Consider the following 26,274-nt stretch of genomic DNA (forward strand, 5'->3'; position numbering starts at 1 on the left):
GTTGAAAAGGCAGGGTAAACACAGGTGCAAGCAACACACTAATGAGGCTTTCAAACTTCCATGATTGGAAGTTGGAAACCCTCATTAGTGTTTTGCTTGCACCTGTGTTTACCCTGCCTTTTCGATACAAAATGGCCCCCGTGAAAAGGGTCTATTGGCCAAGTACAATTGGGGAGAAAATGTGAGAAGAAAATTAATAATAAAAAGAGGGAAACAATTGCAAACTTCACACTTGTGCTGGACTCAAAGTAGTGGAAAGGACTTCAACTTCTAATGGACACAGATCTGGTTGAAACATGTCAAACTTTGTAGAGAGACTTGTTGTTTTGTATTATGTCATGTTGTTATGTTGTTATGATGTTTATCACTTTTGTGATGATGTTTTTAGTGCATGGTGGCCTACACAAAGGAAGCACACATAGCTACACAAGCACATGAGGTATTAGAGACATCTACATGATGGTGTGTGTGTGTGTGTGTGTGTGTGTGTGTGTGTGTGTGTGTGTGTGTGTGTGTGTGTGTGTGTGTGTGTGTGTGTGTGTGTGTGTGTGAGAGAGCGAGAGTGAGCGAGAGAGGAGAGTGGACAGTCCATGTGAAATTCTTTGCCATTTGGGAGATAGAGCCAATTTAAGGGGAGCTTAGCTCCGACAGCTATAATACTGCCTAGCTCTTACATTCAGGTTACAATCTAGTTATTCCCTGATACAGGAAAAATGACTAATTTTCTACCAGTTTAAAGCCATTGAGCTCCGAGAAGTTGAACTCGTTGTACTTTGAATGAAATCTAATAACTCTTTTGATCCCCTTGAATTATTTTCCTGCTCTGGCTTTACCTGCTTTAATGAAGGGATTCAGAGTCCAAATTAGAATAACAGTGTGAGCTACTTATCTTACTCATACGTTCATTTCCGTTTTGTGAGACTCTTCTGCTGCTCGAGTCAAGTGAGCCTTAAAGAACTCTTTAAAGATCATTTCAATTTAACATTTCAAATGTTCAAATGGAATAATAACCTATGAGAGCAAGAGGAGTGAAACACTGAGATAAGCAAATGCTTTGGACTACAAGTGGAATGCACTGGCAACTCTGTTTTCTTTTCTTTCTTTTTTTTACTGTCCAATTAAGCACTTAGCAGTGTGATCATCTTCATGCAGTGACATCATCTTCATGCAGTGACATCATCTTCATGCAGTGACATCATCTTCATGCAGTGACATCATCTTCATGCAGTGACATCATCTTCATGCAGTGACATCATCTTCATGCAGTGAGGTCATCTTCATGCATCTCAAGTGCTTCTGGGAAAACAGGCCCCACTCATTCCATTAGCGTTCAGATGGACACCTCGTAGATGGACACCTCATAGGCGACACCTCGTAGGCGGACACCTCGTAGATGGACATTAGGCTTTGTCTGCTATCCGTCATAGAGAGGGAAATCACACTTGTGCCGCATAATTGAGCTTGAAGTGTAAAATGAAACCTCGGCACAGCAGCAGCCAATCACCAATCAGCCCTACAGCAGCATTAGCCAATTAACCACCAATCAGTCCTACAGCTCTGACACAGCAGCGCAGCCAATCACCAATCAGTACTACAGTTCTAACACAGCAGCAGCCAATCACCAATCAGTCTACAGCTCTGACTTGGGTGCTTTCCAAAGAAACAACCCCATCAACCTATTCAGATGTTTTGTTGTTGCAGCAGTTTTTGCTGTTGTTGTTTTCACAATATCGTGTGTATTTGTCAGAGTGAGCCTGCTGATCATTATCACTGATCTTATAAAGCACTGTAGCACTAAGGCCATTATAGAAAAGGAACAATATAAAGCAAAAATAAATGGGGGGTTTTGCCAAGAAAACTAAAGATCTTGATTTACCCGCAGAGATTTTATCCCTGTTGATATTTATCACAAATTTCCTCAGTTCCCTCGAAATGTTGCCCATGTAAGATCATCTTTATTCCATCAGTGGTGTCCCTCTTCTTGACAATTTGAAATTGAAACTGATTATAGATTTCCAGCCCTCTGGTTTTGCAGACAACACAGATGATTGAGTGTTGCTCTCAGCATCATTGGAGACTTCTCTCAGCATATTGCTGGAAGGACATATTTGCTGTTTTCATTTTCTACTTCAAATGATCGTTAATGCAGCCATGCATCAATATTTTGTGCATTGGTCCCACTGCACTTGGCCCTGATCACTTATCATGGCGTATCACGGGTTAAAATCCTTCCATATGCGAGCTGCAGGGTGGGCGAGCCCGCGCAGCGCACTCATGGGTTCAAATCAATATGATGATCTTTTGGATGAAATCTCCCTAATTGTTCCCACCTTATTAACCTATGCTGAACTGGTGGTTGCACTCATGAGATCACTTTGTGTTGGTTTGTCTTGCTTGGAGTGGTGTCGTCACCACTGGCCCTTTTTCTTCTCAACAGCTGTTAGGTTTGATTTATAATGTTGGACTAGAGCGTGTTTACACTTCCCTCACTGTGTCCCCCTCACATTTGATTTGCTGGGGACTACGGTACGTGATTCAGCTGTCGGGGTGAGACATCTCTTTTTTTTATTGCTTCTCTTCGTCAGTTTGCTGTGATCAAAGGGGATTCAGAGGCGAGGAATTTGTCACGCGTCTGAGCAACAAATCTGCTTCCTGGATAGTTTCTCTATACAATAGCACCACTTTTTGATCCCACCCAATTATGCATGATGACATTGTACTGTTTAGGATCTTTTTGTTGATGTTATACAGTTGATACTGAGAAATGCTGAGATATTCTTTAAAATAATTTTATTTTTTTGTAAGCATATGCCTGGCCAGGCTTTGTTGGTTCCACTGCATAATTTATCTTGACATAATATACAGTATAGTGATACAGTGATGAAGGAGAACACAGTGTGGAAGCAAAATAAAGTATTTTTCTAGCTTTGTTGAGTCTCATTTCTCCATTACTATAATACAAATTGAAGCTAATGGAGCTTTTGAATGTTGACATGTAGTCATTATGTTTACATGTAAGCATGTCATATGATACTGAGCACGCTGCCAGACTCAGACAGCACAGCACACACCTTGTTAGTGAGTGAACATGCACGTCCTCCATGATGTCCTCCATGCCATGCTGTCTGGATTTGCATCTTGACTTTCTGATAAATCAGTAGCTACTGTAGTGATTTATTTTTCCATTTCACGCCATTTTTACATACATAGACACATACAATACATTTATATTTGGTGTCTTTTGTCAATTCAAAGTTAATTACAGAAGCAACTAATTTAATGATCCACATCAAAAGAAAAAACCTTGTGAACAACTCAACTCAAGACAAAAATATGCTGCAAAAACATTCTCTGTACTTTTTCTCCTCTCCTCCTCTCCTCTCCTCTCTTTCTTCTCTCCTCTCTCCTTTCTTCTCCTCTCCTCTCCTCTCCTCTCCTCCTCTCCTCTCCTCTCCTCTCCTCCTCCTCTCCTCTTCTGTTCTGTCTGGTCTTTCCTTCTCCTTCCATGACACAGCAGCCCCCTCAGACTCCACCCCTTTAAACAAACACTGCCTTGTTACATGACCAAGCTCTCCCATGGAAAAAATGCATCACACTGAGAAGGTATAAGTGTGGACCCAAGTGAGCAGACACACACACACACACACACACACACACACACACGAGCCAAAAATACGAGCCAAAACTCCTAGATATACAGTAGGCCTTCAACACAACAGAGTGATTTGGTACAAATCCATGTGAAAGATCCACGTTAGAGAGAGAGATCTTCACCAACACTCTCTCAGTTAGAGAGATCTTCACCAACACGCTCTCAGTCACTGCAGTTGTTGGCAGCCAATCACAAGGGCGAGAACATCCTGTCAATCAAAACCAATGTTGTTGCAGCTCCACAGGCAAGTCTGGGATGGAGCCATTCCAACAAATATGAAGAGAAAAGGTGAGTAATCCAAAGAGTCGGATGGCCATATAGGAAGGAGTGACAGGGTTCCTATAGCCTTTTTCTATTTCACAATTCCATACTTATCCAGGGGTGGGGGGGGGTGTCGGGGTGTGAGGGTGTGGGTGGGGGGTGTGTGGGTGTGGGTGGGGTGTGTCGGGGTGTGTGGGTGTGTGGGTGTGGGTGTGTGGGTGTGGGTGGGGTGTGTCGGGGTGGGGGTGTGGGGGTGTGTGTGTGTGTGGGGGGGGGGTGTGTGGGTGTGGGTGGGGTGTGTTGGGGTGTGAGGGTGTGGGTGGGGTGTGGGGGGGGGGGGGGTGTGTGGGTGGGGGGGGGGGGGTGTGGGCTGGTCTCCCCCCGACTTCCACAGAGATATGAGCAGAGATATGAGCAGGGGATTCATATGAGAGAGGAAACCACAGACTGCTGAACTTTGACCCACATTGAAAGAGTCAATGCGTTCTATTGGGGAAACCCTGATGTGGCCGCCAGGCGTAAAACGAACCAGCGAAGACATACACACTAAGAAACCGTTTCTCTCACTGAGCTAGAGTCAGGGACTGTCCAGTCTCCTCCATCAGCTTATTTCTATCAGTGTTCAAACTACTGATGATGAAGAAACATCACTGCTGGCATCTTACAGCCAGCAGCATCATGTGAACATTTCTGAAGCCAGAGTCTGATGATGCAGGGACTGAACCAACAACCTTCTGCACCATGCATGAGCTACAGACCCCTTATGGAAGACTATATTATGGAAGAGAATAATCATATCTTGGTATTTTTAGGCTGAACTGTGACACGATACTGTATACACGTCTGTATTTTCTACAAGTGGGCTATAAATGTTCAGTTAATAGTCAGATAGTATATTATCTATATATTTTGTCTAAATTCAGAATTTTATTATTTAGAAAAATGAATAGTCAGATAGTAACAATAGACAATAAACAAATATTTTTCCATACTCTCTTTTCCTTTTTCCATATTTTTCCAGACCTGCAAAAATACTAAAATCAAATTCCGTACTATTGCGTATTGGGACCCTGGAACGAGGGCATCTTCCCACTCACCATGTAGTAACTTCACACAAGCTGAAAGATGGTAGGTAAGCAGGAAAAAAGCAGCATACACACAAATAGCTACACAGCAGGAGCAGACTCTCCTGCCACTAAAGCCACTCGCCTGGCCGTGTTGCCAGACTCTCTCTCCCTGCACTGGCAGGAGGCAGGAAGCAATCTCCATAAAGTCATTTGCAATCACTGTGGCCGAAAGGGCCTTCCGCATCAATGAGCTTTTGTGAGGCATTTCATTTCAACGCTGAGATGAAATTCTACGCTCGAAATATTTGCCGCTAAATTTGATGCAGGTTGATGCTGTCACCTCACATGGGTGGTGTGAGTCTTTGGCCCCGGGGGCCCGGCCCCTCCTGTGTGGAGCTGTCATGTTCTCCACCGGTTCCTGTGGAGTTCCTCCTCGCCTTCTCCCCTCAGCCCAGAGACAAGCAAGCCAGGTGGGTGTGAGACTTTAAATTGCTGTATATCTGTCTATCTGTCTGTCTATCTATCTATCTATCTATCTATCTATCTATCTATCTATCTATCTATCTATCTATCTATCTATCTATCTGTGATCATCCTGTGATGTCTGTTTGTCTATCTGTCTATGTATTTGCACTGTGATGGACCGGCAACCTATCCAGGATGTTCTCTTGACCTCCCGTGACACTAAAGTGGGTATGAACAAAAACTGTTATGAAACCAGACAAACACCAAACACTCATCTGTTCCTCAGAGTAGCCTAGTTCCTCATCTCAGTATGATGAAAGTGGAATCATGTGGCGTCTCAACTCTGGTCTTACTCTTGTGTGTGTGTGTGTGTGTGTGTGTGTGTGTGTGTGTGTGTGTGTGTGTGTGTGTGTGTGTGTGTGTGTGTGTGTGTGTGTGTGTCTGTGTGTCTGCTCACTTGGGTCCACACTTATACCTTCTCAGTGTGGCATGTGGAAAAACTGCTGCACTTTTGATGAAAGAAATTCAACTAAAGAGTGCCAACATTGAAGTGCTTACCTAGAACCTACTCTCTGTTCATACTTATCACATGTTACTGTAAGACCTGCTTTGAAGTCACATGATGTCACTGTAAGACCTGCTTTGAAGTCACATGATGTCACTGTAAGACCTGCTTTGAAGTCACATGATGTCACTGTAAGACCTGCTTTGAAGTCACATGATGTTACTGTAAGACCTGCTTTGAAGTCACATGATGTCACTGTAAGACCTGCTTTGAAGTCACATGATGTCACTGTAAGACCTGCTTTGAAGTAACATGATGTCACTGTAAGACCTGCTTTGAAGTCACATGATGTCACTGTAAGACCTGCTTTGAAGTCACATGATGTCACTGTAAGACCTGCTTTGAAGTCACATGATGTCACTGTAAGACCTGCTTTGAAGTCACATGATGTTACTGTAAGACCTGCTTTGAAGTCACATGATGTCACTGTAAGACCTGCTTTGAAGTCACATGATGTTACTGTAAGACCTGCTTTGAAGTCACATGATGTCACTGTAAGACCTGCTTTGAAGTCACATGATGTCACTGTAAGACCTGCTTTGAAGTCACATGATGTCACTGTAAGACCTGCTTTGAAGTCACATGATGTTACTGTAAGACCTGCTTTGAAGTCACATGATGTTACCTATTGGTATTGCTTGAAAATATATAATAACATCATAACAACATAGCTCAGCATGTTGCTGTGTCTCTGTCGCTACATGACAGGTGGGGTGGTTCGATTCCCGATGGAGGCGACAGCACCATCCTCTCTTTAACATCACTAGCTCTTTACGCCTAGCAGCCAGCTTTAATATTAATTAATTAGAAGTGTAATAAAAACGAAAAGAAGATTGTTATGCCTATTTCCACTTTTATTTAAATATAAATAACATTGCTGCCTCAAAATACACAGATGAAAGTTCAGTCTGTGCACAGGTTAGAACTCACCACCTCTCCCTCTGAAGGCAGCTGACATACACTGTGAACCACGAGGGACTGCCACTGATGCTGTATTTCTCTGTGTATGACTTTGACAAAATCGGGAAAAGGCTATATTTGAGCTTTTAGTCAATTTAGAAATAGTTAAGTAGACTGTTATGGCAACAGATTAATTACTGGACTTCCAAACATCAATTTAGACTCTAGATCACCTTTCTAAATTGATTAAAAGCAACAATACAGCATAACAATTTCCTGGTTTCAGCCTCACTATTATATAATTCATGCTAATTTCCAGTTTTGGCAATTAATTAGCTCATTATGGTAATTGCTCAAATTGCCCAACATGCAACAGAGAATCATGCAGATGCAGTTTCTTATGAACTCTTATGATTGAAATGTCATATTTATGCCTAGTGGATGAAATTCAACTTGGTTGCTAAAAGCGGTTTTAAGGGGGTATTTAAGTTAATAAGAAACAACATTACTGGGTCCAAGAAATTTCCAGTAGACTATTGTGGCACCTTATCTAAAGCCTAAAGAGTAAATGTGGAGTGACACCAGAGGTTTAGCGCAGGTTTAAGCAACCACCACCACCAAAGCTGAATCTAACTGACTGTACCTGAATGCAACATGGGTCTCCTCTGGGTGAGAGACATTACAGAGAATGTGTGAGAGAGGGAAAAAAGTATTGGCATTGCCGGAGTTAATGGGGGGGCCAGGGGGGCCAGGTTCCCCCAGTATTTTTTTTTTTTTTTTTTTTTTTTTTTTAATGCTCACCATTTTAAATCTCCATCTGACTGTCTGGCTGAATATGATCATATAATTTATATCCACTTTGACAAGCATCACAGGTATCTCTTTGCTAAAGCTGTGACAGGGGGGGCCTCTGACAGGGCCTTGCTGCAGCCGCCCCCTCGCCCTGGAATGCCTTCCCCAGTCACATCTGACAGGCCAAAACTCATTGTCTTTCATACTCATTATGTCATCTTTCCAAAAAAGCTGTGGATCTTTTACATTTAATAAGTTGAATGACATTATGACAAGCTCCACGTAGTGGTGGTGGAGCAGGAATTAAACGAGCCATCTGAATGCTTCCACGTCTCTATGTGGTCGACATATCCATCGCACCACCAGCACCACCAGCTCCCCTTCATAGTCAAAGCTCTTCGCTGAGAGCTTTTATCTTTTTCGTCTGTCACTGTTCAAAACTGACTGAGCCTTGAACCCACGACCTCAAAAGTTACCGAGGTTTGAAACCACAAGCTAAACACTGCTGAGCAGTAATGAAACTCTCTGAGCCGCTGGGTCAGACTTTTTAAGATGGGGTTTCTCAGAGCATTTCATTCTTTCCTCTGGCTGTTGCTGTTTAAAACTGACTGAAACTCAAACCCAAGACCTCAAAAGTGACCATGGAACGTGCATGCAAGGGGTGAAAATAAATAAATTGTAGGCGGAGTTCCCAGCATGCTCTGGGGTAGATGTGTTTGCTTTGGGAGGTTAGTTAAAGGACTTCCTGTTCTATATGTGTGATGTTAGTTATCTGCAATGTTATGTGTCGACTAATAGTGCTGTTCTACATGTTAATTACATTGCTTCACAATGTTGAAATGTTGGCACCATGGGTGACTCTGGTAAGCAGTTCAGTGACCCCTCTGAGATGCTGTGTGTGGGTAAGTGTGTTCTAAGGCAATAAACAGTATTTTTTATAGTAGGAGCAGGATCTGCTAATAAAACACAGGTCGTCTCTCTGCCTGTGCTTGTTGCAATATTTTCTTTTGATTGAGTGGGCAAGACTCGTGTCTGAGTGGGCAATGCCCACCCCTGCCTATAGCTGAAATGGGCCTGGATTCCATTCATGATGAGATTACCTTATCCAGTGCAGCTGTTGTGGATTACCACTTTAAGACACTTAATTAGCACCACCTGGGTGTGATTGTTCAGGTGTGGCTGGTTTGACTGAGGCTAAGGGCTCTTAGACACTTAACAAAAACCTTTTTCTGGTGGAAAACATAAGAAGTTACCCTGTTCTGGTAGTCAAACCACCTGGCCTAATGGACAAGGTGTCTGATTTTGGATCAGAAGACTGAGGCTTTGCACAGTCAACATAAAGTCTTACATTATCATACATGATCTAAAATAAATAAAATAAAGTAATCTAATCGCTGGATGGAATCCTGAGACTGAATTAGCGAGGTAACCTTGCATGCATGTTCCAGTAGGAACCTTTGTCAGAAGTATATATATGACTTCCAAGAGATTATTTTCATTCAAGTCAATAGCTGAGGGGTTAAGACAGAGGACTCTGAAGCAGGCATGCCGAGTTCAAACCCTGCTTGGGGATGTCTTTTTTCTCTCTGAACATAGCCCTTGTGGGAGTGGCATATTTCAGCAGGGAATGTCATAGACCCTTTTCACAGGGGCCATTTTGTGTCAAAAAGACAGAATAAACACAGGTGCAAGCAAAACACTAATGAGGGCTTCCAAATTCCAATCATGGAAGTTTCATTAGTGTTTTGCTTGCACCTGTCTATACCCTGCCTTTTTGACACAAAATGGCCCCCATGAGAGAGGTCTATGGGCAGTGGTGGGTAAGGCCCACTCAGACATGAGTCTTTGCAACCCAATCAAAAGTTAGGAAGATATTGCAACAAGCACAGTCAGAGAGGTTATCTCCATTTTATTAGCAGATCCTGCGCCGTGTACAACACAAGACTACTGGAAATACTGTTTATTGTTGCATTAGAGCACACACAGCATCTCAGAGGGGTCACTGAACTGCTTACCAGACTCACCCATGGTGCCAACATTTCAACATTGTGAAGCAATGTAATTAACATGTAGAACAGCACTATTAGTCGACACATAACATTGCAGATAACTAACATCACACATATAGAACAGGAAGTCCTTTAACTAACCTCCCAAAGCAAACACATCTACCCCAGAGCATGCTGGGAACTCTGCCTACAATATATTTCTTTTCACCCAAAACCAATGGAGAAATTCAATATGTTGCAGGAGGGGGCGGCTGCAGCAAGGCCCTGTCAGAGGCCCCCCTGTCACAGCTTTAGCAAAGAGATACCTGTGATGCTTGTCAAAGTGGATATAAATTGTATGATCATATTCAGCCAGACAGTCAGATGGAGATTTAAAATGGTGAGCATTTTTTTTTTTACTACTGGGGGAACCTGGCACCCCTGGCCCCCCATTAACTCCGGCAATGCCAACACTTTTTCCCCTCTCTCTCACGTTCTCTGTAATGTCTCTCACCCAGAGGAGACCCACGTTGCATTCAGGTACAGTCAGTTAGATTCAGCTTTGGGGGTGATTGCTTAAACCTGAGCTAAACCTCTGGTGTCATTCCACATTTACTCTTTAGGCTTTAAGCAAGATGCCACAATAGTCTACTGGAAATTTCTTGGACCCAGTAATGTTGTTTCTTATGAACTTTTATGATTGAAATGTCATATTTATGCCTAGTGGATATAATTCAACTTGGTTGCTAAAAGGGGTTTTAAGGGGTATTTAAGTTCATAAGAAACAACATTACTGGGTCCAAGAAATTTCCAGTAGACTATTGTGGCACCTTGTCTAAAGCCTAAAGAGTAAATGTGGAGTGACACCAGAGGTTTAGCGCAGGTTTAAGCAACCACCACCACCACCACCCCCAAAGCTGAATCTAACTGACTGTACCTGAATGCAACGTGGGTCTCCTCTGGTTGAGAGACATTACAGAGAATGTGAGAGAGAGGGGAAAAAGTGTTTGCATTGCCGGAGTTAATGGGGGGCTAAGGGTGCCAGGTTCCCCCAGTAGTAAAAAAAATAAAAAATAAATAAAAAAAATGCTCACCATTTTAAATCTCCATCTGACTGTCTGGCTGAATATGATCATATAATTTATATCCACTTTGACAAGCATCACAGGTATCTCTTTGCTAAAGCTGTGACAGGGGGGCCTCTGACAGGGCCTTGCTGCAGCCGCCCCCTCCCTCTGGAATGCCCTCCCCACCCACGACCTCAAAAGTTACTGAGGTTTGAAACGACAAGCTAAACACTGCTGGACAGTAATGAATCTCTCTGAGCCACTGGGTCAGACTTCTTAAGATGGGGTTTCTCAGAGCATTTAATTCTTTCCTCTGGCTGTTGCTGTTCAAAACTGACTGAGACTCAAACCCAAGACCTCAAAAGTGACCATGGAACGTGCATGCAAGGGGTGAAAAGAAATATATTGTAGGCGGAGTTCCCAGCATGCTCTGGGGTAGATGTGTTTGCTTTGGGAGGTTAGTTAAATTACTTCCTGTTCTATATGTGTGATGTTAGTTATCTGCAATGTTATGTGTCGACTAATAGTGCTGTTCTGCATGTTAATTACATTGCTTCACAATGTTGAAATGTTGGCACCATGGGTGACTCTGGTAAGCAGTTCAGTGACCCCTCTGAGATGCTGTGTGTGGGTAAGTGTGTTCTAATGCAATAAACAGTATTTTCTATAGTAGGGGCAGGATCTGCTAATAAAATGCAGGTCATCTCTCTGCCTGTGCTTGTTGCAATATTTTCCTTTTGATTGGGTGGGCAAGACTGGTGTCTGAGTGGGCATTGCCCACCCCTGCCCATAGCTGAAATGGGCCTGGATTCTCAGCAGCAGTGGAAGAAGATAATGGAGATGTAACTGTACTCTTGTGGCCAAACCCTTCATCTATTTAGGAAAAAAGACACCAGTGCTGTTAGTATTTCACGTCACATGACTTTTATTGTGTCTGTGAATGTGCGGCACGAGTAGGATACACCAACTACAAGATCCGTCTGAAAATACAATCAGTGAAGAAGATTCATTATTCATAACATTCATAAAGCCTATAGTCTTCTTTTCTTTTCTTTTTTTTATTCCACTGTGACCTCTAACCTTGAATTCATGATTGGCTGGAGTAAAACCTTATGGGCCATGAAGGCTTAACAAGACATTTTAGGGCACGCACAATTGATGAGGGTCGGCTGGTGGAGCTACAAATTAATTCAGATAGATTGATTGATGTGCTCTGTCCTTGTCACATAAACTAATAAAAGTTTGTAATAAAAAGTGTAAAAATGTAATAACGTCAAAGTCAAAGCAGTATTAATAACCTTTGTCAGCTGTCCAGAATGAAAACAACACTTTGGTCATTAAGTTCCTGAGGATGAGGCGAGGAACCTCAATGAAACTGAGCCATACGAACATGGGCACATTACAATGATTGATATCCTCTGTCCTTATCTTTTCAAAGTAAAGCAGGAGCAATATGGCCGTTCCACACGTCCGTTCATTGTTATTCTCTGGCTCGTTCTGCAGAGCCTAACGAGATGTTCTCTGGCTGGTTCTGCAGAGCCTAACGAGATGTTCTCTGGCTGGTTCTGCAGAGCCTAACGAGATGTGACAGTGTTTGTGACACGCTGACAATCTGATGTGACACAAGCAGCCAGCGTCATAATCAATAAAGCCATGGCTCTATCTCACTTAATTAATTGTCTACACCTGACTCTCTCAGTCGCTGTTTTTTATTTCTTCGTAAAATTTTTGTTGGCCATTATGATAATACTATTACTATACACAGTTGAAAGTTGCTCTTCACTCGCAACATCGAATATGAACGAGACAAATATAATACAAATAACCCAGGCTGCTGCAGTCCTAGGATACAAAAACAAAGTAAAAACGTATGCAGTAAATGAAGATAAGAGTTCTTGGGTTTTTTCTGCGCTCACTCAAATCTACTGTGGGCCTGGTTTGAGATGGAGGTTTCAGTTGGATTTACTTCCACAACATCTTGAGCGATGCACTAAAAACTCACGTGAACGCGACTTCATTTTCAAAACACCGACTTCAAAATAACTCAGAGGCAAGTTTCCTACCGGCCACTTTCCCCACGACCACACTAAAACTCTGGGATTTCTGCTGAAATCCCGTCTGATCTGGGATCTGATGCTCGCTGTAAAACGAACACCTAATAAGTTACAATTTCCTACGATGATCAAAGAGGTGTGTTTGCGTTTCATTGTCCGAGACGTGAGACTCACAGGCGCTCCACGCTGAATCCCTTTTTACAGCCACACTCATCTGCAGAGAAATGCCCAAAATCTAGCGTGGTGGTGGCGAGCAAACGGCTGATGGCAGTGTGTGTGTGTGTGTGTGTGTGTGTGTGTGTGTGTGTGGTTTTTAGAGGGAGGTGTTTGCGGTGTTCTCCTGCGAGGCTGTGGTCCTGCTCTTCTCTCTGGCCATCATCAGCGACCGCCTCTTCCTACTGGACAAGGCTCCCAGGGGCCGGATCTTCATCTCGGTGAAGTCCAGGGACATCAGGTGGCCCCTCCATGGCTCCCAGTTCACCCCCTGACAGGGGGGGAGAGGAGAGGAGGATGAGATGGGGAAGTCAAGAAAGGGGAAGAAGGACGGAGAGAGAGAGAGAGAGAGGTGGTGGGGGGCAGGCAGGAAGACCGATAGGCAGAATGACAAACGTGAATAAATTGCTTCATTTCGTGACAGCACCAACTTGTTTGGACTGTTATTACGTTTCATCAACAAACATGGCGGAAGGTATCCGGAGCAGCAATATTATGGATGAAATGTCGACGAGAGCAGAGAAATCCCCTGGCATTTCCTCCATGGTATCAGTGTCCCGTAGACATAATAACTGTTGTTGTTGCCCTATCATCAGCCTGGTCAAAACAACAAGAACCCCCAAAAACAAAAACACACTGAACGTTTTTACAGCAGGTGTGAGGAATGTGTTCTCTTATCAGTGCTGATGGATGCGGGGCATTTCAGCTTCACCTCCACACACCAAAGCCAAACCGCTCAACGTGGGCGGGGCTCAAAGCCAAACAGCTCAAAGTGGGCGGGCCTCAAGCAAGCTGGTCTTTGATTGGTGACCAGGGAACTGCCTCCCTCCCACTGTAGCAGCATTTTGAGTGCTTTGTCTTTTCTTTTTGTAGCTTTGTGTAGAAAAGATGTTAGCGATAATGATTAAGTTATTTATATCGTTATATATATACCGTACTGTATAGTTATTTATGATTGTGATTATGATCCTGATGACGATAATTATTATTACAATAATCACATTTGTTATTGACAGTAATTACCAGTGACAATAGTAGTTAGTAGTAGGCTACTGTAGTTGTAGCAGTATTAGTAGTACGAGTTGTAGTACTACAAGATTGCTACTATTATTACTAGTATTATTAATAAACAATGAGAAATAAATATACAAAACAAAACTCCACTCAACTTCTGAACTAAAACTCTGTTCAGTCGTGACTGTTGAATTAATAAAGAACATCGATGAATATTTTATTTGCGACACAGTCATGTGGGCTGCAGGTATGGAGGGCGCGCCAGAGTGACACTGACACACACACACACACACACACACACACACACACACACACACAGAGAAAGCATTTCGAAGCATTAGTATGATTATTCAGCATCATGAATGATGGATTCAGTCTTCCTCAGACAATAAGGCTTGATCTTATGATCTTACCTTATGAGCCACATTTACATATCAGGAGAAATCTCTCCTCTTTTGGATGCTGATGGATTCAGAGCATCACAGGACTCAGACTGTTAGCTTGGCTTAGTCAAAACCTGCCGTTATAATACTATCAGTGCCATCTATTGGTGTTAATGCACACTACACCAGAGAACCCAAAGTTACTTCGATAACATGGATTTTTAACTTTTGTTTTGTTAAAACCCATTTATGACCTCAACACTATATTGAGTATATTGAGTATGTTGAGGAAAAGCCCCGCAGATTTTTTTTCCCGTCTGTTAGAGGTGTAATTTCCGTTGAAGAGGAAGACTCCCACACACTGACTACCACTTAAAGAAGGCTTTTATTAAATAAGATAGGTGTAATTTCCTCCACATATTTCTCATATTTTCTCTTACTGTAATAATGCAAAAACAACAACACCAACATTCATACTCGTACTTAACTCATACTTTGACCTATTTGAAAGATTTCAATGGATTTGTGCTTAACTCAGCTGCACTTTAAGTCCTGGAAAAGGAAATTATAAAATTCCACTGTGGACATTAATGGGTTTTGTTGTGCCAATTAACCAAATTAAGGTATGATCTGAGACATGATGAACATCATAGGTTAAGAATTAATTTTGTGTGCGTGTGTGTGTGTGTGTGTGTGTGTGTGTGTGTCTGTGTCTCTGTGTATGTCCGTGTGTGTGTGTGTGTGTGTGTGTGTGTGTGTGTGTGTGTGTGTGTGTGTGTGTGTGTGTGTACTGTCACACAACCACAAATGACCAACACAGAGATGGCTCCCTGCTCACTCACCAAACTGTGCCTGTTGTCGCCCCATTTGCCGTTGAGGTTGGCCAGATGACAGTTCTTGTACCACCAGGCGCCGCGGTGCGTCAGGGCGCAGTTACCCAGAGCGATGTCGTTATCTGAGTCCACAGTAGACCAGGGCCGGCCTTGGTGGTAGGTCATAGCATCGCCTAGGGAAGGATCAGCAGCCAGCATCAGCAGCAGCAAGAATTACACTTCTCCAAAATATAAATAGCAGGTTGTACCAGATTCAACCCCCCTCCCAACACCCTCTGTTTATTTGTGCAGAATTTGCTCACTTCTTTTGTCTCCATCTGTTCCCTAAACCGGAGAAATTTACATAAAATGCCAAAATCTAAGCGTGATTATCTCAGCATATTGTGGCGTGTGTAGACACATGGCCCACTTGCTGTGCCTCTATATCTGCCTGGCTTCAAAGCCGACTAAAACCCCCGCCCCCACCTTCGTCAGATACTGCCTTCCCTATGCAGCCGGTCTCTGCCTCTACCTCTGATGGTCTCTGCCTCTACCTCTGACGGTCTCTGTCTCTACCTCTGACGGTCTCTGTCTCTACCTCTGATGGTCTCTGTCTCTACCTCTGATGGTCTCTGTCTCTACCTCTGATGGTCTCTGTCTCTACCTCTGATGGTCTCTGCCTCTACCTCTGATGGTCTCTGTTTCTACCTCTGATGGTCTCTGTCTCTACCTCTGATGGTCTCTGTCTCTACCTCTGACGGTCTCTGTCTCTACCTCTGACTGTCTCTGTCTCTACCTCTGACGGTCTCTGCCTCTACCTCTGACGGTTATACCATTTTCTGAAACAAATCTCCATCTCCATCTATATTTACCAGGCTCCAATGGGAGAAACGGGTTACAGTCATCCTGGGTGTGAGAACTTTGAATCGACCTCCTACTCTAACTGAAGAGTGACGATGTTCTCTGATGCTTTTATGGAGGATGGAGACATATTTACTCTTGAAGGGATAATGAAGCTTGATGGGCCCAGGTGCCCTCTCTGTCTCATTGGCTCCCCCTGCTGGCTCCCCCTGCTTCTATCCTTCTCTATAATTCCTGTTGTCTGAGCGAGGTTTCAGGGGGGAAAAAGGAAAACCTTCCCCCAGCTGTGCCGTTGTATCGGCCGTCCCAGGCTCTCCAGTATTTACAATTCCTCGAGTTTGAAGAAGACAACTGAAGGAACAAGGGACGCACCAGCTGTCCCACTGTATGTGCCGATTGTAAGTTTGAACTTCTGCTTGACCGGGGCGATCTTGAAGTTGTCGTAGACGGCGTACGCCCTCTCTGAGCCCAGGCCCAGGTCAAACCTCAGCTCGTACTGGGTGGCCGTGTTGGTAAGCTCATAGATATGGCTCAGACCTGGGGAGGGAGAGAGAGAGAGACAGAGAGACAGAGAGAGACACACAGAGAGAGAGAGGGAGGGAGGGAGGGAGAGACAGAGAGACAGAGAGAGACACAGAGAGAGAGAGAGGGAGGGAGGGAGGGAGAGGCAGAGAGACAGACAGAGAGAGAGACACAGATTGATTTTTCCGGCTTTTGTAAATTGACAATTTGGCCTGTCCCACTCCAAAGTTCAACAGCTCCCACTTCATTGCATTTGCCCTTTTATAACCAGCACCAAAAATAAAAGCTGTTTCACTCCAACTCTCCCCACATTTGACAAACACATATTCTACAATTCCACACTCCAGAAAACAGTGAAAAACAGACTCTGATTCTTGACAAAAAGGACAGTTGTTAGACACTGTTGGATTTGAGAGAGACAGAGAGAGAGAGACAGAGAGAGAGAGAGAGAGAGAGAGAGAGAGGGAGGGAGAGAGAGACAGAGAGAGGGAGGGAGGGAAAGAGAGAGTGAGAGAGAGACAGAGAGAGAGACAGAGAGAGAGACAGAGAGAGAGAGAGAGAGAGAGGGAGGGAGGGAGAGAGTGAGAGAGAGGAAACACTTGATTTCTCCATCTAATGCGATACATTGTGATTTCAATTTGCTCTGAGAAAAACTAACAAACAAAACAAAACAAAGCAAACAAACAAACAAACAAACAAACAAAGGAAATAAAAACATTGCAGCACTCACCGAGCCAGAACTCGTCTGTCATGTTGCCAAAGCCGGCGATGTACTGTCTCCAGCGCTTCATGAAGTCCAGTCTGCCGGTGGTGCGGCGCTGGAGCACCTGAGACAGAGGGGGAGGAGTCACTGACAGCTGCTGCACAAAGCTTCCAAACACATCTGTGTCCCCAATTCTCTGATTCAGCCATCAAATGCCACCACCAATTACCACGACTCATAATTCATCATATTTCATTCATTGCAAAATATTGGTAACGATTAACATTCTTATCTGCGGGGAACGATCGTGTGCTACTATATCAATATCGTTGCTTTACCAGCCAGCCGCCTCCATCAGTGTCCATGTCGCAGAAGACCTCGACTGGTTTGGAGCGCTCGTTGCTCAGATAGATGGTGTAGATGCCACTCTTCTTATTGCCATTCTTCATGATCTGAACGCAGTCCATGGGGAACGGGTAGAGGAGGCCGGCTGGGGGGGAGAAGAGGAGGAGAGCTGTGAGATCTTCTGACCTAAAGTACCATGAAGTGATGTCAGGGTCTGTTGTGATGAGGTGGCATCATGTCACATGAAATGACATGACCTTATTTAGATCACATGATGTGATACATCATGGCATAGTGTCACATGACATGACCTGATAGCATGTGATCTGATCATGTGACATGTAAGGGACCATCAACTCCTAGATGTGCGTTAAGATGTGACATTACATGATGTGACATATAACCCACTGCAGATCCACTAAGAAGGTGGACAATACCACCAATGAACTTAATCCCCGCCAAATCTTACAAAAGACAATTGAGTAGCGTGTCCTCCTGACCTGTTTTGAAGATGGTCTCCACCACCTTGCTCCTCTTGGCTCCCCTGTAGGCAATCAGGGTGACGATATATCTCTTCCCCATCTCCAGACCGGACACAGCGAAACGTCTCTCCCCGGCTCCCAGCTGCTTCTCAACAGTCTGACCACAATACAGAGCAGGCACAGGTCATCTTTCTGCTGAGCACACAATGCTACAGTACCATTTCAACCAAGGGAAAATGTTTAAGACACGAGTGATCACACAATTGAATCAACACCTATGGTGATCCAAGATGGCGGCGCGCACAAAAGCAGCGGCTCTGAGCTCTCACAGAAAGTGTATTTTCTTTATTTAATATATGTACGTGACTCAGGAGATGCCTCGCTCTTTCACTGTTTGTTAACAATGACAAGAAAGATACTTGAACTTGAATACAGATAGATAGATAGATAGATAGATAGATAGATAGATAGATAGATAGATAGATAGATAGATAGATAGATAGATAGATTTTTATTTCTGTGTCATGCACCATATTCATGGTGCCCAGCCCGTCTGGGCTTACAAGACACATCTCCAGTACATGCATAACTTTACTACTTTATAGATGAATTTGCTACTTTTTGCCACTAGAGGTCAGTGTTCTACAGAGCTTACATTATGCACCACCAGCCTCTATTTTAAACAGTAAGCACCATAAAAGTGTGTTAGATAATACAAAAGGTATTCTCGTAGGCAAGGAGAGGACATAAAATGCAGCATTATATAATCCCTTCCCCTGCTTTTATCACGGGTCACTAAAAGCGACTGTAGCTCTACGTTTATGGAGAAGAACGTTTTTGTCTGTGTGCAACTTACTGCAAAGTCAAACTCAGTTTTCCAGATGAGGGTGGATCGTAAAATTCTGTAGTGATAAATGCAACGCATAAGGGTTGATCTCTATATTCCAAATGGTGTGACAAAGAGTGCAATAACTCAGTGGTGTCATCGTCATTTTGCTGGTGAGGAAGAAAGCATGGAGGAGTCAATGAACCAGTGTAGGAAAACTCATGTTGGCTGTATACAGAGCCTATTCTCCTGCCTGATCTACTGTTGGCTCACTCTGCCAATGCACAGAATGCAGCCGACAACAGAAAGAGTTTGAATCCCCGTCCTACTGTCTTATCTCTTTGCAACTGCTTATCTGTTGATCTTCTCTTTGGCAAGAGCAGCGCCACGAAAACATCTGAAGTTGGTGCCTACCTGCGTTTAAAATGATGGCTCAAGCATGCGTGTAAACATGATGGCTCAAGCATGCGTGTAAACGTGTGCGTACCTGCATGCTGCCGTCTTCAGCTCTGTAGGTGAGGGTGTAGCCCTCGATGTCAGCCAGCGGGGGGATCCAGGTCAAGGAGGCCGACTCCAGAGTCACCTCTTTAGCCTTCAGCTCCTTGGGGCCATCCATCCCTGTGTGGGTCAGAGCAGAGGTCAGAGTGAGGTGTGTATTTTATATTCATTTACACATCTGGATGCTCCCTCATTCATTCATTCTTAGTTTCTGCCAACTGTGAGTGGAGGGAAAAGTGGGCATCGGTTGTAAATGACCTTAAAGTGGAGTCTTGTCTGATGAAGGTCTCTGTGTTTGAACTGATCTCATGATTTAATATTTCTGTGATATCATCGTTTAAATCCTCCCTGTCCAGATCATTTTTGTAGGTTGCACCTTTCAGAGTATACATCTTTCATTCACTTGTGACATCATGTGAATTCAATGCTTTACACACAAGCACGCACGCACGCACGCACGCACACACACACACACACACACACACGCACGCACGCACGCACACACACACGCACACACACACACGCACGCACGCATGCACGCACACGCACACACACACACACGCACGCACGCACGCACACACGCACACACACACACACACACACACACACACGTGCGTGCACACACAACATATTTTTTTAATGCCGTATTAATTCCTCCTTATTCCTTGCATACACCTCAAATGATAAATGCCACATTAAAGTATTTGGCAAACATAGACACTCTTTGTCAGCCTGAACTCCCTGAAGTGCAACAGCCCTGTCAACTGACCAACAGGCCTGTCAACTGACCAACAGCCCTGTCAACTGACCAACAGCCCTGTCAACTGACCAACAGCCCTGTCAATGGACCAACAGCCCTGTTAACTGACCAACAGTCCTGTCAACTGACCAACAGTCCTGTCAACTGACCAAAAGCCCTGTCAACTGACCAAAGATGATTAATTTTTTCTTCTGTTTACTTTGTGCCTCCACAGATAAAATGTCAGTTCTCCTCATCGTCTCTCTCATTGAACTGGTATGGGCGTTTACGCTGAAACAGACACTGAGGTCTGCTATATTGCCTTGATCTCCCATAGGCTTTAAGAGATGAGAGAAAGGTGTCTTTTGAGCCTGTGTGTGTTATGATTACAATGCCAGGAAAAACAATCAATTCATCCAAATCAAAAGTTACTTCTACACATTTTAAAATCACAAAATAGTCTGAATGAATAGTGACTAAATTGAGTTAATTTAATATTGCATTTTTCTTGAGTGGGAAAGCAGTAGTTTCAGAAAAAGTCTGTGAAACTCTGTGATGTTGGTTTGGCAAAGTTTTAACTGACACGTTAATGGTGCCTGTTATTAGGAGCAATAAAGTCCCAAATGTAATAACACTGGGTTTTTATTTCTCCTGACACAAGAAGTTGAACCCAGCAGCACCCAGCCTGATGGCCTCCCATGAGTTACGACCAGACAAGTTTATCATCCAAAACACTCCGGCCGTTTGCTGGCTAATTGAAAAAGATGCAGCCTTATAGCTCCCAGATGATTCCACACAGATGATCTGGCTTCACACAAAGACCTCTCTGTTCTGACCCGTCCACCATGAGCTGCTGCTGCTACTGTTCTGACCCGTCCACCATGTGCTGCTGCTGCTGCTGCTGCTACTGTTCTGACCCCACACAGAGTTACAGGACGCGCCCGCAGTGACCTAACGCGGCCTGTGGGGAGCATATCCTGCCGGTACAGGAGTGCTTCTGTGGGAGTACATTTAGACTGAGAGAGTTTTGACTAGTAATTGTTGACTATATTTCAAAACATTTGCATGGTTTTGCTATAAAGAATACAAACCGATCCTCAGATCCAAATGGTTCAGGTGTCTCAAAAAACGGGTGGTCTATATATCGTCTATTCATGGTTTGGCTGAATGATGTTTTGTAGGTTTAAACTGACGAGGGAGTTACATTTACTGACAACAACTCCCATAAGAGAACAGAACATAGCAGATGAGATGATCAAAGCGTCATGAATGCATTTCTATAAGCAAACACCCAGATGTCTGCCCCCTACAGTTCCCCTGATGCATAACCCCTGATGCCCCCTACAGGTCCCCTGACGCTTAACCCCAGCACCTTGTGCATCCCAGTGTAGCCTCAAAGCAAAGTAGAAGTCACCGCCTCATCCCAGTGTAGCCTCAAAGCAAAGTAGAAGTCACCGCCTCGCGGTCGTATGCCTCCACCAACAAGTCATGTGACAGTCTCTCTACATCCATGTCTGTCCAGACTCATACAAGCACAAATACCTTGAAGCCCACAGAGCAGGGCATTCAGCCTTATGGCACTTTAGGCAATGTTTGTGAGTACCTCAACAACAAGGCTAATTGTTTTCAACATGGAAAATGGTCCTATCCCTACTACTAATCACCCACATCCCCCCAGCCACACCCCTACCCACCCCTCGAACCCCGACCGTCCTATCCCGAGCCATGGCCAGCTGTTTTTGCCACTATCTTTTTTCTATGGTATTTCATTAAAGGTGCTCTAAGTGGTATTAAAATACAGTTAGGGTGCCGATAACCGATATTAACATTGCTCTTATGGCCCATAACCGCTTTTTACTGATGTCGATATGATTTGTATAATAAAAACAAGTTTCTATGAGAATTAAATTTTGCAGATACTGAAAAACACATGTAAACACTGTGAATCTTAAAAGGTGATGTCTTTCTTTATTTCCAAAACATTTGGAAAAGCCCATAAATCATAAATCTACCGCATTGTTTCCTCTCAATATGAAAATTATGGCCGATACAAGTAACTGATATTGATATCACTGTTAAATTTGCACATCGGCATCCCTACATTAGATTAAAAATAAATAAATAAATAAATAAATAAAGTCTTAAATAACTACTTTCTGACAGCTATCACTGATATGAGTCCTTCACTCTGCAGTATATAGAAAATAATTTTTCTGGGACCCATCCCACATTTATCCAATCAGGAGAGAGGATCCCACACATTTATTTTCTGTTTACTGACCAAACACTATATCAGTCGGAATCCATTTTATACTTATTTTACTAAATTATTTAACTAAAAAATATCACTTACAGCACCTTTGACATAAATTCTGGATTGCTTTGGATGTTAAATTAACTATAAACAATTCAGGGGCAAAGGGGGCTTCAATATTGACAGAAGAACAACCTCCCTAATCGTTGTGCATTAACCTGTCTCAGCTTGTGTGGAGATCTTCCTGCTGGCTTTGTCTCCCTTCACAGCCCAGATGTAGACAGTGTAGAGGACTCCAGGCCTCAGGCCGTTCAGCCTGTAGGAGGCGCTGTCGGGTCCCACTGGGACCTGCGTACTGGAGCCCTCAGCAGAGCTGTAGGTAAGCATGTAGTCGTCAATTTGTGCCCGGACTCGGTCCCACGACACGCTGAAGCTGGAGTCTGTTTCGTCTCTGGCCAAGAGGTTAGTAGGAGCGTCCAGCTCTATAGAGGGAAATGTTAGTGGAGGTGGTTAATACACTACTGATGCAAACTACAACATGTGTTGTTTCATTTCCATTGAAATGAAAGGATGCATTGCATGCATTTTCTAAAAATATTCGGTTATATGATGGTGAGTAGCCTACGGACAATTATTTTCTTCTTTTGATTCCATTGAAGCAAAACAAAAAATGAGATATGTGATCATCAAAAATGAAATACTCCCCAGACAAATGTACCATGCTTACTGTACTGTAACTATTCTTTTTTTGGGGTCAATATTAAATGTAGCACCTGTCTCAGCTTGTGTGGAGATCTTCTTGCTGGCTTTGTCCCCCTTCACAGCCCAGATGTAGACGGTGTAGAGGACTCCAGGCCTCAGGCCAGTCAGCCTGTAGGAGGCGCTGTCAGGTCCCAAAGGGATCTCTGCACTCGAGCCCTCAGCAGAGCTGTAGCTTAAGCTATATCCATCGATTTGAGCCTGGACTCGGTCCCACGAGACGCTGAAGCTGGACTCTGTCTCCTCTCGGGCCACGAGGTTAGCAGGAGCATCCAGCTCTGCATGATGAAGTCATGTTATTGGAATAGTTCAATTATACTCACAGCTGAAATCTGTTTTTAACAAACAAGATGGCGCACTCCCAATTTGAATGATGCTCAGTCATTCAGGAGGAGCCTATACAACCCTATGGCAATTAGCCCTGTATAAGGCCAGCTAGACTTTCTGATGACCCCAGCACCTGCTGGAGAAATGTTTGGCACATTCTGCTCTTCAAGTTCATGCATCAGAGATCTCATCTTGTCATGAAGCTTTTGGAGAGCGGTCAGTTTTTTCGGCCACCATCTCCTAAAACATTTTCCTGCTGGGGGCCGAGGAGAAAAGGTCCAGCGATACAGTACGTTCTACCACAGTGGAGATAGTCTTTGGTTTTCCAAGCCCTCTCTAAAGACCCTTTCAAGCCTATTATTACAGTAGGCACATCACTCATCACTTCAGCTGATTTGCGACACAATCCGTCCACCTCAGTGCTTTACTGCCAAGAGGAGATTTGAGTGGCAACACACTCAACAAAACCTGCCCTTCACACCCAAAGAACATTACAAGATAGTTTAGGTCTATAGGATGATTATATCCTCCCCGTGTGGGAGAGAGGAGAAAGCCAGTGTGTGCGTTGGCATGCTATGTGGAGCACACACCTACGCAGACGACGTGCTCCTGTATAAACAGAGACACTGGCATTGTGATGGCATTTCACAAGCACACAGTAGGTGTTTGTGGGCACAGATCCTCCGGTGGCTGTACGTTGGCATTGCACATGAAGTCTAGCAGCGTCAGCAGCCTTATTCAGTGGAATAAGTGTCAAGCAGATTTATACAGCGGCCGGCTCCACATCCACCATGTCTGCCTCTTTCTCCAGGTCTGTGCTTTGCATTCTGGGATACGGCTTTGCCCTCGAAGGTAATAGAGCCCCGTTAGAGGGCGGAGTCTGTGTGAAATAGAATGATAGTTACGGATGGTAACTCTACTTCTATGATCACAGGCCTCGACCTAACTGCTCCACGAGTCGCTGAAGAGACATAGTGGACGCTGAGTATAGGTATGCTCGCCTTATATAGCGCAGAGTGGCATAGGGTTCTATAGACTCATCCTGATTGGCTGAGCATTCAAACACATTAAAATGTTCAGTACGCTGAGGCAATAGAGTCCAGTTAGAGACTTATTGGCTTGTGATCATGGAACAAGAGTTCTATAATTAGTTATATAGAACTGGAGTTACCATGTGTAACTGTCTGGCCAAAATGAACCTGATATCAAATGGTATTATGTGAGCATGTTTCCAGCATATCTGATTATGCTAAGAAACATAGGCCCTAAAACACATTTTCAGGATGAGCATTTTAGCCCAAATTTGGTTTTAGTTGATTAGATCAGTGCAGGAGAAACTGTCAGAAACTGTCTGAGACCTGTTTGGGCTTGTATCGAGATCTTCCTGCTGGCTTTGTCTCCCTTCACAGCCCAGATGTAGACAGTGTAGTGGACTCCAGGCATCAGGCCAGTCAGCCTGTAGGAGGCGCTGTCGGGTCCCACTGGGACCTGCGTACTGGAGCCCTCAGCAGAGCTGTAGGTAAGCATGTAGTCGTCGATTTCTGCCCGGACTCGGTCCCACGACACGCTGAAGCTGGACTCTGTTTCGTCTCTGGCCAAGAGGTTAGTAGGAGCGTCCAGTTCTGCATGAAGAGTTATGGTTAGTGTAGATGACAAAAGCAAACGTAAAGGTAACGACACACACCAGTACTGCAGACGGTAGCCAGATGTAAACCAACCACCTTCTGTGAGTAAGAGGTTAGAAGCATTGCAGAAGATATCAAACATGGAGCATGGAGTTTGGGAGCTTTAGTTAAATATCTCCCTTTTCCCATCAACAGGTTTTGTCTGTCCATGTTTGGAGAGATTAACGTTGAAAAATATGTTCTTTTAGAAATGATCAAATCACCAAGTAGGACTCACCTATGAGAACCTACCTGAAACATCTTCCATTAACCTTTGAACCAAAGTTTGATATCATTAATGTAAGTAGGTGGTATGAATGACAGTAAGTACTGTCCTGTGAGCTGTGTTATTCAAAGAACATGCAAATGTAGCACACCATGATTGCAAACATTAAAAATGCTGCCAGGCATTTAATAAGAAACCACAACCATGAATGTGTCCCACAAGAATAATATTGTCCACCATTTGATGTAGTGCTACAGTGTAGTTCCCAGTAGCCTCTCTTTCTAGACACACAGTAGATGTGGCTGGCTTATAAGCACATGGGCCATGGCTGATCCAGGTCCATTCATCTTCTTAATAGGCTTCAGACCTGTGCCAATAGATGGTGTAGTCATTAAGACGTTCTGCTACTAGCTGCAAGACCAATCCCCCCAGAACCCTCTATCTCTCTGCTCTACATCTCTCAGCATCTGTGTACTGTGTAAAAAATGTCTACACGCACACACATGCACACCCGCACGCATGCACGCACGCACGCACGCGCGCACACACACACACACACACACACACACACACACACACACACACACACACACACACACACACACACACACACACACACACACACACACACACACACACACACACACACACACACACACACACACACACACACACACACACAGCTAAACAGGAAATGACAGCCATTTCTCAAACAGGGAACACCTGCTGACACCACCAGCCAGTAAAACAGATTTCAAGCCTGTTTCAGATGTTTGCATCCAAGTGGGCTTCCCACTGTTTGACGTACGAGTTGTGTTATTGGAGCTAATATGTC

General features: G+C 44.0%; 1 protein-coding gene across 1 annotated transcript in view; it reads right to left on the reverse strand.

The window, feature by feature from the left end:
• Window positions 1–11,756: 11,756 nt before the first annotated feature.
• Window positions 11,757–26,274, reverse strand: part of tnn (tenascin N) — a 74,936-nt gene continuing 60,418 nt past the window's right edge. Inside the window, exons 11-20 of the mRNA XM_083659109.1 lie at window positions 24,908–25,171; window positions 23,237–23,500; window positions 22,682–22,945; window positions 19,460–19,590; window positions 18,165–18,303; window positions 17,658–17,809; window positions 17,347–17,443; window positions 16,467–16,631; window positions 15,264–15,427; window positions 11,757–13,295 (exon numbers count right to left, since the gene is read on the reverse strand). Coding sequence (XP_083515235.1) covers window positions 13,125–13,295; window positions 15,264–15,427; window positions 16,467–16,631; window positions 17,347–17,443; window positions 17,658–17,809; window positions 18,165–18,303; window positions 19,460–19,590; window positions 22,682–22,945; window positions 23,237–23,500; window positions 24,908–25,171 — 1,811 coding nt within the window. The 3' untranslated portion in view covers window positions 11,757–13,124. The remainder of the gene's footprint in view (window positions 13,296–15,263; window positions 15,428–16,466; window positions 16,632–17,346; window positions 17,444–17,657; window positions 17,810–18,164; window positions 18,304–19,459; window positions 19,591–22,681; window positions 22,946–23,236; window positions 23,501–24,907; window positions 25,172–26,274) is intronic.

This window comes from Poromitra crassiceps (genome assembly GCF_964638095.1).
Source record: "Poromitra crassiceps genome assembly, chromosome: 23".
NCBI lineage: Eukaryota > Metazoa > Chordata > Actinopteri > Beryciformes > Melamphaidae > Poromitra > Poromitra crassiceps.